The following is a 17500-nucleotide window of genomic DNA, read 5'->3' as shown; positions in this document are numbered from 1 at the left end:
GAAGGAAAGCAAATAACTCTTTATAGAAAGAATCAAATACATGCATGAAGCAGAAATCGTCTCGAAGATTTCTGTCTATTGTAAGGGGCTTTTATCTTTGAGAAAAAGCAATGGACTCCTCAACAGACGAGATCTTTAGCACTAGGCAAAGGCATTATGGGGTGTTTATAGGTGACTCTTGTGCATAGCTGTTGCCAATTAATACTATATTGACTAAAGAAATATTGGGTTTTCTATTTTCCTACATGGTCACATCCACAATGATTTTGGCGGCCAAAATACATGATATTTTTGACATTGTGTTTCGAATTTTACGAGAGCCTTTTTGTTTTGTTCTTTTTAATGCGCTTTTCTTGCTCTAACCAAACGCAGCAGTGTTCAGCCACTCACGACAGCCCGGAAATGCTAGACACATGTTATTTTACCTTGTATTTATCGGTTATAACTGGCAAAAAACCTATCTGTTATGCATAAAAAGAAACATCTTTAAAGTCAATTATGTTTCATGATATTTCCGAATTTGTTTTTTATTTCCTTTTATTATTACTGTTTGAGTGAGTGTGTTCTTTCTGTTTTACATGTCGCCCTTTGGCAAAACTTAGAATTGACAACTAAGTGTCAAGCTAAATGCGATTTCAGCAGAGAAAATAAAAATAAAAACAGCTAACAGGAAAATGTATCTTTCCACTTGTTATTGGATACGCCAAATTCTGAACCTAGTGGAAAAAATATAAAGTTAGGCGTTTCATACAAGAGCAATTAGCCTCTACACGTTCTCTTACTATTGTTGTTAAAAAGGGTGGGGTTGGAAAGGGTATTATTGTCAGCTCGATGATTGGCCAGTTGGAGTTGTTATCCTCACGTGATGAGGATTGTAGGATTTCATTAAGGCACAAAGAAAACACTTTCTAATGTTTGCCTTAAGGACATTCCGTGAATTTCGGTGCCTAAACCATCTACTAGATTGGCAACAACAACAACAAAAAAAAAAAAACAGTTCTTTAGCAACTTATTATCTTCTTATGTCTTGAAAGTCGTTCTTTTGTCGGCCGTCCCCCATGTACGACCTACAATGGACACACGTAGGCTAACATTTAACAATTATCTTCTGAAATCGCGCGGAATATCTCCTGATACTTAGCCGACGAGGTCGAAAGCCGGGTTGGCTAAAATCAGGTGATATTCCGCAAGATTGAGCAGGATAATTGTTTTAAAACTGCTGCTACTGCTGTTTGTGAACACGCCCCTGTTCACAAACAGCACGCCTTGAGGTTCTTAAAGAACACCAAATGATGCTTACAACTGAGCATAATTCTGTTAAAAGGAAGAAAAACGGTGTTTGAAAGCTGTTAGGGCCAATTAATTTGCTAGTCAGTAGGGTATTTTAATTAAATATATATAGTATCGAAATCGCTTTTTCCGTTGGAGCTGTCTGGATTTTTGAGGTGTTTATCTGAAACTGTTGCTTCCATTGACCAGATAAGTGCGACGATCAATTATTCCTTACGTCAAAAAGGCTAGTGAGTTAAATTAAGGGGGCGTTGATTGGAGAGTTGGCAATTCTATTTTCGTGTGCATCTTAAGACGTTTTCAAGTTGACATTCATTTTAATCTTGGCTACGCCCAACCACAAGCTGGAATGGTTTCTGTTAGCTAAAACCCTTCCTAATCTCTCATCATATTCTTCAGAGAAATTACCAACATTACCACCACTTACTTTAAACAAGCTTTTTGAATTCCCAATTAGGCCAACACTTACTGTACTTAACCTTTAACATGACCAGACCAAAGAAAATTCCTCAACTTCTCAGAAAGTTTCCTGATACCCACCTTTACTGTATTTTTTCCTTAATGAAGAAATTACGCGGTACAAGTTTCGTTTCTTCTTTAACATTTTTCCTTCCCATAGTATTGATAATGTACTTAAGATCAATAGTCAGTTCCCAAAGGCCTTAATTCTTTGGCCAACACCAAGACTACCGACTTCTGGCAGGTTTACAAACACGTACATGTAAAGGGCCTTACTTGAAAGTCTAGTTGAATGTGTTTTCCTGAAATGGCAGGGAAAACCAAAAGCCTTTCTTGGTCAAGAATGACCGAAACTGTAGCGACAACTAGTTTTTAAAGTACTTTTATACGTTTTAACCTACGAATGGAAGCAGCTTCAAACTCATGCCACGAAAAGCGCGTCCCTCTGGAGTCCGAACAAAGGTTCCAATTGTGAGAGGAGAACATTAACTTTTAAGCAGCGATGAAAAACAAACTGCACATTATTAGCACACTTTATATGACGAATTCTAATGAACACTGTTTAATCGGTTCTTAAAGCTCATCTACAGTATACCTGAGGTTTTTTTTTCCCTGCAATTCCTTATGAATTATTAACAAGTTTTAAAAGAAATATATCTACTTCACCTTGTTCGCACAGACAGTGAAGACTACTCCTTCTAAATCTGTTGGATTGCCAATATCTCTCCTTATTTCTTCCAACCAGCTGTCCAATGATTCAAAACTTTCCCGGTTACCAACATCATACACCAGTCGCTTGTAGAATTCATTGCGAACCTTGAAGGAATTACAAATGCATGTGGGAAAATCAATATTATAATAATAATTATAATAATTATTATAATAATTCTGTAAGTTATTGGGACCATTTAAAAGATCTTGTGACTTTTATACTTGGGGTTAACTCCCCCAGGTTTTACTTTAATTAACCATCTCCTTCTTACGAGTGGCACTTACAGATGTTACTCTGTCTAACAACAGACAAGTTTAAAGGTCAATGGGGGCCTCTTCTGGAGCGAAAAGGTTAAATTCACAACATCTACAATCCTGGACAAAAGTCTTGGGACACTTGAGCTTTAAAATGAACATGTGTTAGACCATCTATGACACAGTGCCCCCTCCCCATTTCAATGTTGATTGGAATCCCGAAAAACATTCAGAAATGCTGCAGTTTGTTTTCAACATTGCTTGGGGAAGGGGGGCTGGGGCGGCACTTGAGAGGCCACTGAGGGAAATTATTTTTAAATACATGTAGAAGGTAAACCTTTAAGGACGGTGGCTACTAATTGAAAGGTATTTTTGCCCAGGTTTATGATTATGCGGGAAATGTAGATCTTAACAAGTGTTATAATTGAAATCCAAAGAGAAAATTGGGGGTAACCAAGCATTTTTCAAAGCTAATTCACGAACAATATTTGTAAAAACCTTTAAAATACAAAGCCATGTATGGCGTTCTTTCTCAAATTGAAGCTTAATTATCTCTGAAAAATGCATGGTTGCCCCCAATTTTCTTTTTGGATGCCAATAGTACTTACTAGGATCTACTTTCTCTGCTTAATTTTAAACCGCGCAAAAATATCTCTGTATTAGTAAGCATCACCGATAGGAAATCCGAGCATTTTGAGATGCGCAGAATGTATGCGCAATAACAATAGTAGGCACCGTCCTTTTTAAAGGGGTCCCAAGAAATTTTGTCCAGGGCCCTGTTTTTCGAAGGGTGCATAGCACTATCCGCCAGATAATTCACTGTTCCCTGGATAACTCAATTGGTTTTGCCAGTATTTAATTCCGCTGGAAAAGGATTCGTCTGGTGGATAGCGCTATCCACCTTTCAAACAACCCATGAGCCCACGATTGTAAATCCAGGCACTAAAATATTTATGTTTCCTTTTAGTTAAAATGCTTTTAACCTCCTCAGAGTGACAAATGACAAGTAGAGTTTACTCAGTGTCTAACACCTGACTGAAATGATTTTCCCAGTTACAGTTGTAGTAGGGGACGACTCAGGGGTAAAAGGGTTAAACAACGTTTAGGTCCACTCAAAAGCTAATTGCCCCGTTGAACCAATTCCCTCATAAAAGTGACACCAATTGATTTTACTCTGTCTAACACCACATGATTTTGCTTGTCAATGGGAATTGGCTCAGAGGCGAACATGGACCTTTGTCACCTGGCGGGGATGCTGGTCAAAGACAATAGAATTTGTACCCAGAGCCTCTAGTTGATGTGTTTGGGAGCAAATGCTGACAGGGGTGCAAGACAAAAGTATTCAGTCCATATCAAGGCCCACTAAAAATTTGCTACCAATGTCACATTTGATATTTACTACTATTGTTCTCGGTTTCCAAACCAGTTTATACATGTTTGACATGTGTGGAATCGGTGTCTGCTAATTGCTTGTCTACATTAAAGCTGCTCTACAGTAGTGATGTACAAATATGTTTTATTTTAATCTTGGAATAGCTTTCTAACCTTGTGAAATCCTTGTTAAAAATACACACATGCAGGCCACCATCTTGGATTATATGTGATCTCATTGAGCTCAACCTGAAGTTTTGCAGGTCAAGCTTGAACACACAAAGCTGTTGAGATTCCTCTTCATATTCCAGTCATGCCTTTCTGTTCATCAACATAAATTGTTCAAATAGGTCAGATGGACGACAAAACGTTCATGTTATTCACATTTCTGAGAGAAAAGTAGGATCAGCTGATCAAAAATAAGACACAAACAGCAGTGATAAACATATTGAACTTGTTCATTTTGATTATGACTTGACGTTTTGTATGTGTCAAGTCATAACCAAAAAGAACAAGTTCAATATGTTTATCACTGCTGTTTGTGTTTTATTTTTGATCAAACTACGATGGCCCAAGAACAAAAGTATTTAGGATCAGCTGAGCTCAATGACGTCACGTATAATCCAAGATGGCCACCTGCACGTGTGTATTTTTAACAAGGATTTCACAAAGTTAGAACGCAGCTAGTATTCAAAATTGAAATTTTGGCTGAAAACTTTCTTCTCATGACCTTTCTATTTGTCAAAAAAAAAAAAAAAAAAAAAAAAAGGATTTTGGAGTTCTCTTCTCCTGTAAGCTACAGCTGGTCAATAATTATTAACTTGCAGCTATTAGTGAAAAATTAAATTAAGCTATTAGTGAAAAATTAAATTAATTTACTATTATGGGAAGCAATCCTGGTATTTGGTCAGTGTACTGTTTTAATTACACAGTCACAGTACAGACCATTACCATGGAAATGGTCTGTTTACATATTATTTCCTCTCTCTCCCTGGAAATTCAAGTTTAAAAGCGAAACACAAAACGTTTTTGAAAAGCAGAATTTAATTTGTCATCCCAACAGTATGTAATAAATTATTACATTTATTAATAGCACCCGTACGGAACGAGCAGATCTGTTTATAGTCTGCTACAGATCTGCTGGCACATCTGTAGCAGATCTGCAGACAATCTACAGATGATCTACAGATTATCTGCAGATCATCTGCAGAATGTCTGCAGAATGTCTGCAGAATATCTGCAGAATGTCTGCAGAGCGTCTGCAGCGATGATCTGCAACAAGTCTGCAAATTTGCAGACGCTCTGCAGACGAAATCTCAGCCTATCCGGTTTAAAAAAAGCCCACAAAATGCACCAATCAAACAACGTTTATTTAAAAGACAGAGAGAGGAATTCGGTCTGTTATTCATCAAAAGTAAACGATTAATGCTGATAGATACGCAAAATAATATCACCAGCAGGAATTTAAAGTATTTTCTTAGCGTGACATTTTCAACGCATTCCAAATGAATTAAAAAAACCCTCGAGTAGCAACCACTGCTTTCAAGAATCTAAGCCTCGCGTAGACTGCGAGCAACGAGGGAACTTGCTAGCAGGCTAGGCTTTGCATGCTTTTTTTTTTTTTTTGGTTTGCTTGGCAGGTTATTTACAGAAACGAGATCGAGTAAACTAGCTTTCAGAGTTCTCCAGAACCACTTGTAATTTTTGCGGTGTTTGGTGTGATTCGTTATCCTCGCCGCACCGCAACACTGATACACGGCGTCTGCAGGCAGAAATTACAAGTTCGAACAGCGATTTCATGTTTTTCGATTCTTCCAGATTCAGCTGTAGGTAGGTGGCTGTTCTGCTGGAGGCGCGAGTTCGCCCGACGTCTTATTTCTTGGGAAGAGATGAACAGGGTGTTGGTGGCGTAGGACCATCTTCTTGCGGCACGGCAAAACGTTTGCGGCCTGGAAATAAATGATGGAAACATTTTTTTCTTATGGACGAACAGCAAGAAACTGGCAGAATTGTGCAACCACAGTGGAAATACTGTATTAGGAATCTGCTGTGTTTTTTTTTTTAATTCTTGCTGCTAGAAGTGCGATGTTCTGTATAGGCATTTTGTCCAGTCTCTGAGCATCAGACTCAGTGTACATTTACGGTATTGCTATAGTAGTCAATTTATATATATTCCGATGGGAAAACCTCCATACATGCGATAAAATGAATGAGTAATTAGATTTTGCCGGAAACAGGATCAAGGATGACATAACCTCAGACTAAAGGGCATCAAGTTTCAAAGTGATATTCGTTGCAAAAGTGGCGCGCTTTTCGGAAATAATAGTGAAATAAATAATGTAGCTAAGGAGAAGAACGGAAGGTAACTGGAATCCTTTACCAAAGAATTAAAGAAAACTCCCTCGCGCACACAGTGCGAAGAGGATACGGGTAGGTAAATTAAAAGACGAAATAAAATCTAACAAAACATGAATGAAAATCGTGATAAATAGCATTTACCTTCTCCAGATTGTACTGGTCTTATGGAAACAACTTTACAGTTTTCTTGCTGCCTAAGAAGACAGAGAATATCATCCTCTTGATGCTCCGGTATCTCAACAGTTAACTACAATAAAAAAGCAAAAGCAAAAAGGTTTTCAGACAAGGCACAAAACGGTGAAGTAAAATGAATAACTTGACAAAAATATAATTCGGCTCAAGCATTCTTAGTCAATGATAGCCTGCGTAGCATGAGCGGTTTTGGTTGCTAAGTCATAAAGGCGGACGAGGGCAGAAAAACCGCCCGGCTCGACAAAACCGCCATGCTACGCAGGCTAAGTAAATGACCGTTGTACTCACCCTCACTCGTTTTGCTGCAGTAGATCCAGGCATTTTTTTACCCTTGTCTTCGTCTAAAATCATCTGCAAGTCGCTAGCCGTGATCCTTGGTCTACGATGTTAACGGGTCGAGGTCTCGAATAAACCGAGTACGAGTGACAGCTCCCCCAGTCCAAGGTTCCTTATATAGGCAGAAAATGTGACGTTGACCCTCGGAACTCAGGGCGCGTTCGATTGACCCTATTCCGGAATAAGAATACTTGGAGTGATGATTAAAACGGTATGTTTGGCGCGTTTTGAAGCTGCAAGGATGATAAAAATATGTTTAAAATAGCATTTTAGAAAATGTTTGACAATTTTAATGTGAATCTCCGCAAAAACAAAGGATTTCCAACTTGTATTCCATGTATTCCTATTCCGGAATACAGTCAATCGAACGCACCCTCAGTCACTCCTTGATTATCGTGTTTATACCACAAGCGTTTTTACCGCTATCACGCAACGTTTTTACTGACAAGTTGAAGGGAAACTTCCTTAATTAAGGCCGTTTACACGACAGAAAAATTTGGTTCCGGACCGGTCAAAAAAGCGGTACGGACTCATAACTTTTGTAAAGGAACACTGGAGTTTCTGCAGGGCCATAGGCGCCTATGGCCCAGTGAAAACTCCTGTGTTTCTTTATAAAATTTATGGGTCCGTACCGCTTTTTTGACGAGTCCGGCCCCAAATTTTTCTGTCGTGTAAACGGCCTTTTAGTGCTCATGGGTCCGTAGCTTATTGAATGTCCAGAAAAGTGATCAGATCTGAGGAGCGCCGGAGTGTTTTCGATTTCAGCGTCGGCATGACCTTCACGTCAATCACGACAACTGATAAGAAAAACATCTCATGATGTAGGCAAGAAAAATAATCACAGTACAGTAATTTAACCATCTTATTGCACTTTTTATGATTCATTCACGTGTTGACTTCAACTTTCGTATAGTTGTTCTATCAACACTCATATGTCGATCGATCAAATGTTTTTCCCTGAGCGTTTGGAACTGAGAATTTAACACCAATGCACCCTGCAGTACTGCTCTTAAATTCTATTGAAAGAATGTGTCAGGTATGGGTGCCTAATTGCTATATAATAAGGATAAATTAAGGTCGAAAGAGTATTTATCCTTTCATTTAAGTGTTCAAGCGACGTAACATTTGATTTACTAACACGTTGTATGTAAGTGGCTGACCATTTATAAGCCTCTTTATACTAACGCATTTTAAATTTTGGACTACCGTTTTATCTGTACAATCGAACTATTTTATTTATCTCAAAACACACCAGTAATGACTGATCCAACTAAGGTTTATACCGAAGTCACGATACAATGATGATCTATTGATCCGGTTTTTGGGCTTCAACGTGTTGCAGATCATCTGCAGACGCTGCAGATAATCTGCAGATCTGTTGTTAGTCTGTTTTTCGTCTGCAGTCTTAACATCGCGAAGTGTATTCAAGCTCAGCGTCTGCAGTAGACTGAAAACAGACTCTGCAGACGATAAATTAGTCTGCAGATGATCTGTTTTTGTCAAAACAGATCTGTTGCAGATCTGCTGCAGATCTGCTCGTTTCGTACGGGCAAGCAGAATTTACTTTTGTACATTAAAAGTTGGCTGATGGAAGACGAAGGTTACAAACATTCACCAAGTGAAGAAGCGACCAGATTTGCTCAAAGATCAATGATGCCATATAATAAACGACTTACTAACCTCACTCGCTACTGGAACCGTACTGGGGACTATTTGTCAATGCAGCTAGGGCCAATATTCCCCAGTACAGCCATCACAACAAATTGCAATCAAGAACATTGAATAGCTGAAGTTAATTAATTACGTAACTTTCTCAGATAAGTACCATCCACTACAGGCCACATGACACAACATTTGGTCAATTGGGATACTAACAAACCCACACACAAGTTGTTATGTCTGTTTGATCAGATGCAGTGAGATGCTGTCTGATCTGCAAGATTTTAAAGTAGCCACGGCAACTGGGAATACCAAGCGAACCGCGCTACCATAGAATACCATTAAGTCTATCCAGCCCACTATGTCAGAGTATGATGCACTGAGTTTTACTTTTACAAGATCTTGTAAGATTCTTAATTAAGAAACAAAGTTACAAGATCGTAATAAGAAACTTGTTAAGAATCTTGGTAAGATCTAAATAAGATTTCCACCTGGGTAATAATAATAATTCAAGTATAAGGGCTGTCTCCAAAGTTACATGTAGGTCCATGTTTATCTCTGATTTTGGACAGGCTAACAAATCAAGATGTAGTAAACACTGATTTCTACCTTGTAAAACACTGGATGTCCAGCCATGTCAAATATATTCACTTTAACCTCTGTCATCAATTGAAACCCTAGAAAAAAAAGTCATCATACTGAAAATTAAAAAAAAAAACAAATTGCCTCCCATTATAAACTTGACTTGATGCATATCTCTTTCTCTAAAAGACGATTTGACAAACCAATAGAAACAATCTCAGGGCTATTGGTAACCTGAAAGTGTGAGCAACAACAACAACTTTAACAACAACAACTTTTATTGACCCCTTATACCTGAAAAAAAATTAATGTACATGAAGTAAGAATTAAAGCTAAATGGGGTGTTGGCTTTCTAAAATAACTAGAAAGTTAACAAGGCTAGGAAACCAAACTTCATAGAATAAATTACAACATAAGGGTCAGAATGATGCATACACACACACACACATTGAACTATAGATAACTATAAAAAGGACAAACAAAATTTACAAGCCATGGGGAGAAGGACAGATAAACTTGGATGAAATCCTGAATATAATAAACGAAAAATCAAATTTAAGACAGCAAATAAATCACAGAATAAACTGAGAAGAAACTCATTACCCTAGGGAAAACAGAAACCAGAGTGAAATTAATATTGGCACAGCAATTCATTTTTTAGTTTTTTTTTTTTAATTTACTAAAAGGAGTTGACTTTAGATCTTTCCCAAGAGAGTTCCATACATAAATTTGGTCCTTGAAAGCGAATATTAAATATTCCATAGTTTGTTCTAGCTCGAGGCAGGTAATAAGATTGATTTGCTGCACTTCGTGTATTGTAGTTATGAATATTAAGCACTGAATTGAAGAAGGTATCAAAATTCGAAGGCAATGAGTTATTATGAAATTTATGCATAAAAAGTGCAATATGAAATGTAACAAGATCAGAAAGCTTCATAATTTCTAATAAACTAAACAGTGGAGTTGAATGCTCATCAAACGTAGAAAAAGTCATAAATCGAACTGCTTGTTTCTGTAAAATATATAAAGGCTGTCAAAGTGTAGTTGAGTATGTATTACCCCAGATAATTATACCATAGGTCAGAAATGGGTAGATTAAAGAATAATAGAGATTAGTAAGAATATCAATATTAACATAATGGCGAAGCTTAGACAAGATGCCTACACTTCTTAAGTTTTAATTTTCTTTACAGTACATGCGATTTGAGGTTTCCAAGATAAATTTGAATCAATTAAGATTCCCAGGTATTTAATACAAGATTCCTGTTGCAACTGCTTCCCATTTAGAGTTAGGTGGAAGTTGAATGTTAATTTCCTTTGAGGAGGATGAAAAATTACAAAACTAGTTTTTTCTATATTAAGAGAAAGTTTATTAGCACAAAACCAGGAATTCACATTAGAGAGTTCATTGTTCATACTTGCCTGTAGAGAGGTGAGATTTTTATGTTTGCAGAATAAATTAGTGTCGTCAGCAAATAAATGAAAATCAAAAACTTTAGAACAATGGTGAAAGTCATTAATATAATATAACAAGAAAAAGATTGGTCCAAGGACTGACCCCTGAGGAACGCCACATGTAATATGAGCAAAAGGCATCACAGGCATCCCAAGCTCAGTGTGAGGGAAGGGCAACAAAAATATACATTGTAAGGATTTGTATGGGAATCCCAACCTGAGAACTGATAATTTTACAAAAAAATTCTCAATTAAAAAGCCTTACCTTATTGCCATTGTGGTTCACTTCATTCCTGTATGTTTTTTTTTCTTTTTTCCAGATTCGATGCGAATTGTGAGCCATTATCAGTTCCTTGGTTGTCAAAGGTTATCGTAAGATACACTGTACATTGTACCAAGGCTGAACACTGATTTTTCAGGACTCCACCAAATGGAGTCAAATATTCCTGGTTAAAAATTCCCACACCCACAAATCCACCATATAATTCAAGGGCAGGAGGTTTTTCTTTCATTTCAATCTGCTACCCGCACAACCAAAGCCTTGCCAGTGACGTCAGGCAGCTGTTAGTGTCCCAAACAAGTCTATACAACAATGAAAAAGATCCTCTTCCACTATGAACACTACACGGCAACCGTTGAGTTCGGCTTGGTAACAAGTATTTGTTTGTCGTCCTAGCAGGGCTATAAATGCATGGCTAGCAGATTGAAATGAAAGAAAACCTTTGCCCTTGAATTCTAGGGTGGATTTGTGGCCGTGGGAATATTTTAACCAGGAATATTTGACTCGCTTTGGTGGGCTCCTGAGAATTCAGTGTTCAGCTTTGGTATTAACTTTCTGACTAAAACCTTTGACAACAGGAGAACTGATAATTGCTCAATAGCCCATTTCCGAGTTGCTGCATGCCTCAGTTTCAAAGAGAGTCCTGGTGCACAACCATTCAAATGGCAATGTCAGTTCCATATTCTTATGCAAATCAAACTAATTTCCCTTACAATAGTTGAGCATCAAGACTCATTTCGAAACCAAGACAAACAGCAACTCGGAAATGGCCCATTCGCATCGAATCTGGAAAATGAAAAACACTCAGGAAGGAAGCAACCCACAACGGCAATAAGGTATGCGTATGGTTACTGATATTTGTAGAGTATGGCATATAATAGCCCATATACCATGATAGCTTAAAGCCAATCAAAACTCTGGAATTGCATTATCCAATGAACTGTTCTTTTTTTAAGAAATCAATATGTAGTTTGTGTTTAACCATGCTTGCGTCGGATTAACAAGTAACAACTTACTTTGTTACACCATAGTCAATTTCTATAGTTGTCATATACTTGCTTACAAATCGTTTTTCACAGTAGCGTTTGATGATACAACTCTGAAATCGACAACGTAATTCAAATTAATTTTAAATAACTTACGGTATTTTAAATAATGTAACATTCGTGCGTACCGCGCACGTGAAGCACTATGCACTACCTTTCCTGTCTCTGCATTTCCCACGCTGATGATTTTAATTCCGACGTGTCTAGATACCCGGCAGCCGGGCAGTACTGTGGCAGCTATCCTAAGGTCCACTGTGATTGGTTGACATGGAGTTAAAGGTTGCGAGGGTTTCAATCCAATCATATGGTGTCACGGGTGTCACGAGGAGCATTTGTTCCGCTTGGTCGCTTAGTAGCCGTACGAGAATGCGTACGTGCATTGCTTTCGTTTAAGTTTTTGACGTGGAGAGAACGCTCTGTTATTCTACAGTTCCTTTAGCATTCTCCCTGGAATATTGTTCTGCTAAATGGTAAATTTAAACTAAATTTAAGTTAATCGACCGTTTGTTGTATGAGCGATCTTGGGATTATTATCATTATAACTAACTGCAGATGGGCATGTCGCTGTTAATTCGACTTAAAATTCCGGCACTGCGTAGATGGATCGACACTCACACATCAAGGATAATCCTTTCAATTTCCCGAAAATATTCCAAGGAAGACACTTAAAAGTTGATTTTTTGTTCAAACTGTGCGGATTTACGGTCATTTTGTGCTACGTCAGATCGTTCCACGAAATAGCCATTGCGTTCCACAATAAAGTCAGTGTTTTAAATTAATATGTGTTGTAAATGTGTATATGTTATCAGAATAGCGATCGGAACATGGATGAAAGTATTTACAGAACTATTTACTTAATGGTGAGAGCGTCGTATGTTAATTTCACAATGCGTCACGGAACGTGAGAACTATTCTCACTTGGTTGGCTTTTGTGTTGCGGTGTTGGTATTGTTCAGTGTCTTTACAATCTTTTGTATTACTTCGTTGGTGTCCACAAAACAAAGAATCCAGAAATTGATAGAATCAATAATCACAAAAAGTAGACCCATCGATTACTATCAATTTTCATCAGGAAGATACCGATTAGATATGCCCGGGTCTAAAGTCGCAGATTTGGCGAACTTGTATTTATTGTGTCTTATCTTTATTGCAGAGTAAGCGAGGTCAAACTTGCTGTCCTGGATGCAAGAAGTCATTCAACAACCGTTGTAAGCCGGAGAAGTGTGACCAGTGTAGTTGTTACCTTGGAGGAGATTTTGTCTCCAGTGAAAAAAAGCAAAAATTAAATGCTCCCAAAAGTGTGTTACTGTTTAGTCGAGATGGTTGTTCTTTTTATTCTGTAAAAACACACTCCAAGGATTCTAGATGCCTTGTAATTGTTGACTTGATTCGAAATGTAAAGCAGTGTTTGGCTCAGAAATGCAAGGAGGTCAGAGCTGCATATGTCAACAGCTGCAATGCTGAACTGTTTGCGTGTGAACACACAACTCTGTGTGAGAATGCAGTACCTCCAATGAAGGTGTACAGTTTAACAGATGGTTTAATCGATAGTTACCCTTGTGATCAAGGTACCAAAGCTGCCCTTAATCACTTGAAGCAGTCAAGCACTTGCCCTGCTGTTTTTCAGGTTTCTTCAGTGTCATTTTGTGTTAATGGTGTGGCAACAGCATCAAATTCTGTTGGATTTTGCCACATCAAAAACACAAATTCCAAGTTTGTTTGTGCTTCTTCAGACTGTGCTCGCTTTGCAAGCAAGACAAAAGCAGCCAAGCATAAAAAAATATGCATGCATCAGCATGTTTTGTTGTGTATTTTGCAGTCCTCTGGTGAACGAGCAACTGCTTCTGGTTCACTCAATGAAACAGCCATTTTCTCCAGTCCATCTGCGGTTTCTTCTGGTTCTCCAAATGAAATAGTCACCTTCTCCAGTCGATCTGCTTCTTCTTCTAGTTCTTCAAATGAAACAGTCACTTTCTCTAGTCCATCTGCAGCTTCTCCTGGTTCTTCAAATGAAACCGTCACCTGTAGCCCATCTGTAGCTTCTTCTGGTTCTTGCTATGAAACAGTCACCTTCTCCAGTCCATCTGAGGCTTCTTTTGGTTCCTCAAATGAAACAGCTTTCACTGCAACTTCGCAAGATTTTGAGGTGTCTGGGCGACAGGCAACTCTGGAACTCAAGATGCAGTTGTCATTTCCTTATGACATTCCAAAGGGAATTTTACAAAATATATTGCATTTGGATAGCCAGACAGTTCTAAATGGCCTTGGTTGGGATGGCTGGCCTTCTGTTTACGAGCCAAAAGAAGAAATTTGTGCTTTGTGTGAAGTGTCACTGTCGAGTGCACGCCCTCATCCTGGCCAGAAAACAGGGGATTGTGGTTATCTTATCACCAATGCAGTGGCTTTCCAAAAGATTACAATATTGGTAAAGCACTGTCCTAAGTGTAAAGCATTAGTACAGGTGTTTCCATATGATTTAGGTAAGACATGGTTTGAATTCTGTGGTTGTCAATTTACTCTGGTTTTTTCAAAGGTCTTATTATACCATCTTCAAATATTGTACGCATGTTCCTTTATTAAATTTTAAAGTATTGTACGTAGCTGTTGATTTATTTATTTTACAGTAATATATGTCATAATTAACCTCCTGGGTTATTTCTGGTACAGATCTTCGAATATTTTCCTTTTCATTTTTATTCACTGTAGCTTATTTAACCATCTTTACTTTCAGTCATTATCTTATAGCATATATAAATGTTGATGAAGTGTCGGCATCCTGCCAGAGGAAATCAAATGTTTTTCTGTTTTGTTTTATGTTCCAATAGGGTTATTTAACATCAGTGACAAACTGTTAGTGTCACTTGATATTTTGCTTGAGTGGAGGGAAGAATTCAAGCGTGGAGTCCCTCCCACAGTTGCCGTGGAAAGCAAACTTGCCACTCTGATTAAGAAGACCGTAAAGGTTTGCAAAGAAAATTTTAATGTTTTGTAGGCAGTATCCCCTGGTCTTCCCCCCCCCCCCCCCCAATGATTCTCGCAACATAGACTTGACACAGCTGGACTTGTCTCTCATTTATGGTCATACGAGAAACAACAGATAAAGCCTCATTGTAATCATACGTAATAAAAAATTATACGCATATTTTAAAATTCGGTTTACTTATACATTTAGTTAAAATAACCTTAGCTAGAGAAACTGGTGAAGCATGACCCTGCTTTACAAGTATGAGAGGGTTTTTGCTTGTTATTTACCCTTTTTAGTTGCATAGTCTACATTACGGGTCCACTTCGTATCTTTGCTAATATAGACTCCAAGCAGCTTATACCCTTTCAAATCTGTTTCCTTTTTATAAAGGGTTAATAAGGAAATCTTAGTTGATCATAAAATAGTATTACCCATAACATTCATCTCCTTATTACGTTTGCTTTTTGCCATGTAAAACCATTATTAAGTTTTTATTAAGTATTGTTAGGCTAATGATCTGAGTTTTCAATTTTCCTCGTATCTGTACGTACAGGATATTCCATCTTCAGCAACTCTTGAGTATGTGACAGACTTGCTCTACAACGGCTTTTATTGTTTTGAGGCAATGACAGAAAGGGATTTAGACGAAACTATCTGTGGGATTTGTGGTGTTGTTGGGGAGATCTACCTTGGTGATGGAAATGAAAAAAACTGTTGCAGCCGAAAGGAGGTGAAAATATTAAGATCTCATTTCTTATACACTGCCTGTCCCTAACATTATGAATGTTATAGCAGCCTTAAAGTTTCACAATGTGAAGGTTATATCATACATCTATGTTAATGTTTTAATAATTTATTTAAGTTTGGAGCTAATGTAGGGAGGAACTCTTTTTGCCATTTGTAGGTTTATATGCGTGTACTTTGTCAGCATTTTTTTTTTTTTTTGTTGTCGTTCTAAATTTAGATTTCGTACGACAGAAATGATTCTGTCAATAATGATCCATTATCATTGGAAGAATTGCTGGAGAGAATCAAACAGCATTGGGTGGAACAGACGACATACACTAGATCCTCAGAGCCATTTTCTGTGAATGCATTTTCTCTTCCTCCTATCATACCTCGGAAGATGCGAGGGGAAGCCGTATTCAACACTGAGGTTGAAAAGAAGACCTATTCTCTTAGCAAGGGCAAGAGTACAGTGGAAGGTATGAAAGGTGGTACAAATGTAGTTGACTGTGAGTTATGTATTGCAGTAGTATGTCTATAGTGACAGGATGTTTCTTGAAGGTATTGGAATAAGTCTGTTTGTTTATAGTTACTGTATGTCATTATGACTATAGACATACTCCACCACCTCCTTTTAACCATTACATCATGAAAAGGAATTACTACTGGTTTCACTAGTGAGTTGAATTCTGTCATTTGAACAGGATATGGTGTCCCTGGTGTCTTAGTTTTTCCGTGGCAAATGGCCAGCTTATACGCGGCAGTCATCTAATTAGCTTGCACATAATATTTATTTAAAAGGGATGTATGGAATCTGCTTAAATTTGGGCTGATCTCAGCTTTGAAAAGGACAGTTTTTGATTTTAGAATACAGTGTATGGTACTCATCTTATATACTTTGTTCATTTCTGTCTTGTGTAGGTGACCCTGCCAAACTTCATATCCAAATTCGTGATTTTGATGTTGACTTGCAATCCCTTGAAGAACTATCGTGGCAGGAATTACGGGCTCTGTGTGAGAAATGTGACATTCCTGTCACCTCCAACAAGTCTCAGGTATTTCCAGTAATGAATATATTTTTATTTGTACAAATGTGTGAATGCATCTCACACATTTCAATTGTCATTTTCTGGAGACCCATTTCCACTTGTAGCATGCATTTCAGTAACTGGCTTCTCGTTACATTTAAAAGTAGACAATGTAAATTAACATTGCTTGGCGAACAAGTGCTGTAGGCAATTTGAGGCTTGCACTCCCTAGTCAGTTTATATGCATACCCCCCAAAAGTAGATGTCTCAGACATCAAAGTACATGTATAGCCTTTTTTCTTTCAAGCTTGTTGCCCACAGTTTATGAGAATTAACCCTGCAGTAACGTTATCATTGCTGATTTTTGTTGAACTATTCTTGAAAATTAATAATTAATATTCTCCATTGGTACATGTACAATAGATATTTCACTCCATTTATAATCCATGCATTTCTAATTCAGATTCTTAACGAAGGCAATGGGCTCTGATCAAATCTTGTAATTAAGGTTTGTAATAGAAAGAATAATAATGTTGCCCTAACATAAGTGGTTTCAAGTGCTGTAGGCAATTTGAGGCTGTCATTCCCTAGTCAGTCTATATCCATTCCCCCCAAAAGTAGATGGCTCAGACATCAAAGTATAGCCCCTTTTTTTTTTTTTCAAGCTTGTTGCCCACAGTTTATGAGAATTAACCCTGCAGTAACGTTATCATTGCTGATTATTGTTCAACTATTTTTGAAAATTAATAATTAATATTCTCCATTGGTAAAATAGATATTTCACTCC

The 17500-nt window shown here is 37.7% G+C and overlaps 2 protein-coding genes and 1 long non-coding RNA gene across 13 annotated transcripts in view; 1 reads left to right on the top strand and 2 right to left on the bottom strand.

Annotated features, from left to right (window-relative positions):
* The window catches only part of LOC138004141 (dnaJ homolog subfamily C member 27-like), a 13151-nt gene extending 853 nt beyond the window's left edge, over positions 1 to 12298 (bottom strand). The window contains exons 1-5 of one of the 5 annotated variants that reach the window (XR_011123737.1): positions 12149 to 12253; positions 11965 to 12047; positions 9241 to 9308; positions 2416 to 2565; positions 1 to 716 (exon numbers count right to left, since the gene is read on the bottom strand). The exon at positions 1 to 716 is cut by the window's left edge and continues 853 nt beyond it. Coding sequence is in view for 3 of the 5 variants with exons in the window: in XM_068850574.1 (XP_068706675.1) it covers positions 636 to 716; positions 2416 to 2565; positions 9241 to 9308; positions 12091 to 12298 (507 nt within the window). In the remaining 2 variants the exon portion in view is untranslated. The other 4 variants (XR_011123736.1, XM_068850574.1, XM_068850575.1 and 1 more) reach the window with 4 other exon arrangements.
* Positions 4252 to 7181, bottom strand: LOC138004156 (uncharacterized). The gene is made up of 3 exons (XR_011123744.1): positions 6925 to 7181; positions 6586 to 6691; positions 4252 to 6035 (listed from the first exon to the last, which is right to left on the bottom strand). It is a non-coding gene; the product is annotated as an uncharacterized lncRNA (long non-coding RNA).
* A 26-nt stretch (positions 12299 to 12324) lies between the features above and the next one.
* LOC138004098 (HMG domain-containing protein 3-like) overlaps positions 12325 to 17500 on the top strand; it is an 8183-nt gene continuing 3007 nt past the window's right edge. For 3 of the 7 annotated variants that reach the window (XR_011123729.1, XR_011123731.1, XR_011123732.1), the window contains exons 1-7: positions 12325 to 12464; positions 13148 to 14474; positions 14820 to 14956; positions 15513 to 15689; positions 15924 to 16164; positions 16607 to 16740; positions 17177 to 17221. Coding sequence is in view for 2 of the 7 variants with exons in the window: in XM_068850508.1 (XP_068706609.1) it covers positions 12462 to 12464; positions 13148 to 14474; positions 14820 to 14956; positions 15513 to 15689; positions 15924 to 16164; positions 16607 to 16740 (2019 nt within the window). In the remaining 5 variants the exon portion in view is untranslated. Of the gene's footprint in view, positions 12465 to 13147; positions 14475 to 14819; positions 14957 to 15512; positions 15690 to 15923; positions 16165 to 16606 lie in introns of all 7 variants that reach the window. The other 4 variants (XM_068850508.1, XM_068850507.1, XR_011123730.1 and 1 more) reach the window with 3 other exon arrangements.

This window comes from Montipora foliosa, chromosome 5 (genome assembly GCF_036669935.1).
Source record: "Montipora foliosa isolate CH-2021 chromosome 5, ASM3666993v2, whole genome shotgun sequence".
NCBI classification, from domain to species: Eukaryota; Metazoa; Cnidaria; class Anthozoa; order Scleractinia; family Acroporidae; genus Montipora; species Montipora foliosa.
Note: the sequence above shows the minus strand (reverse complement) of the source record. Positions and strands in the feature narration are given on the sequence as shown.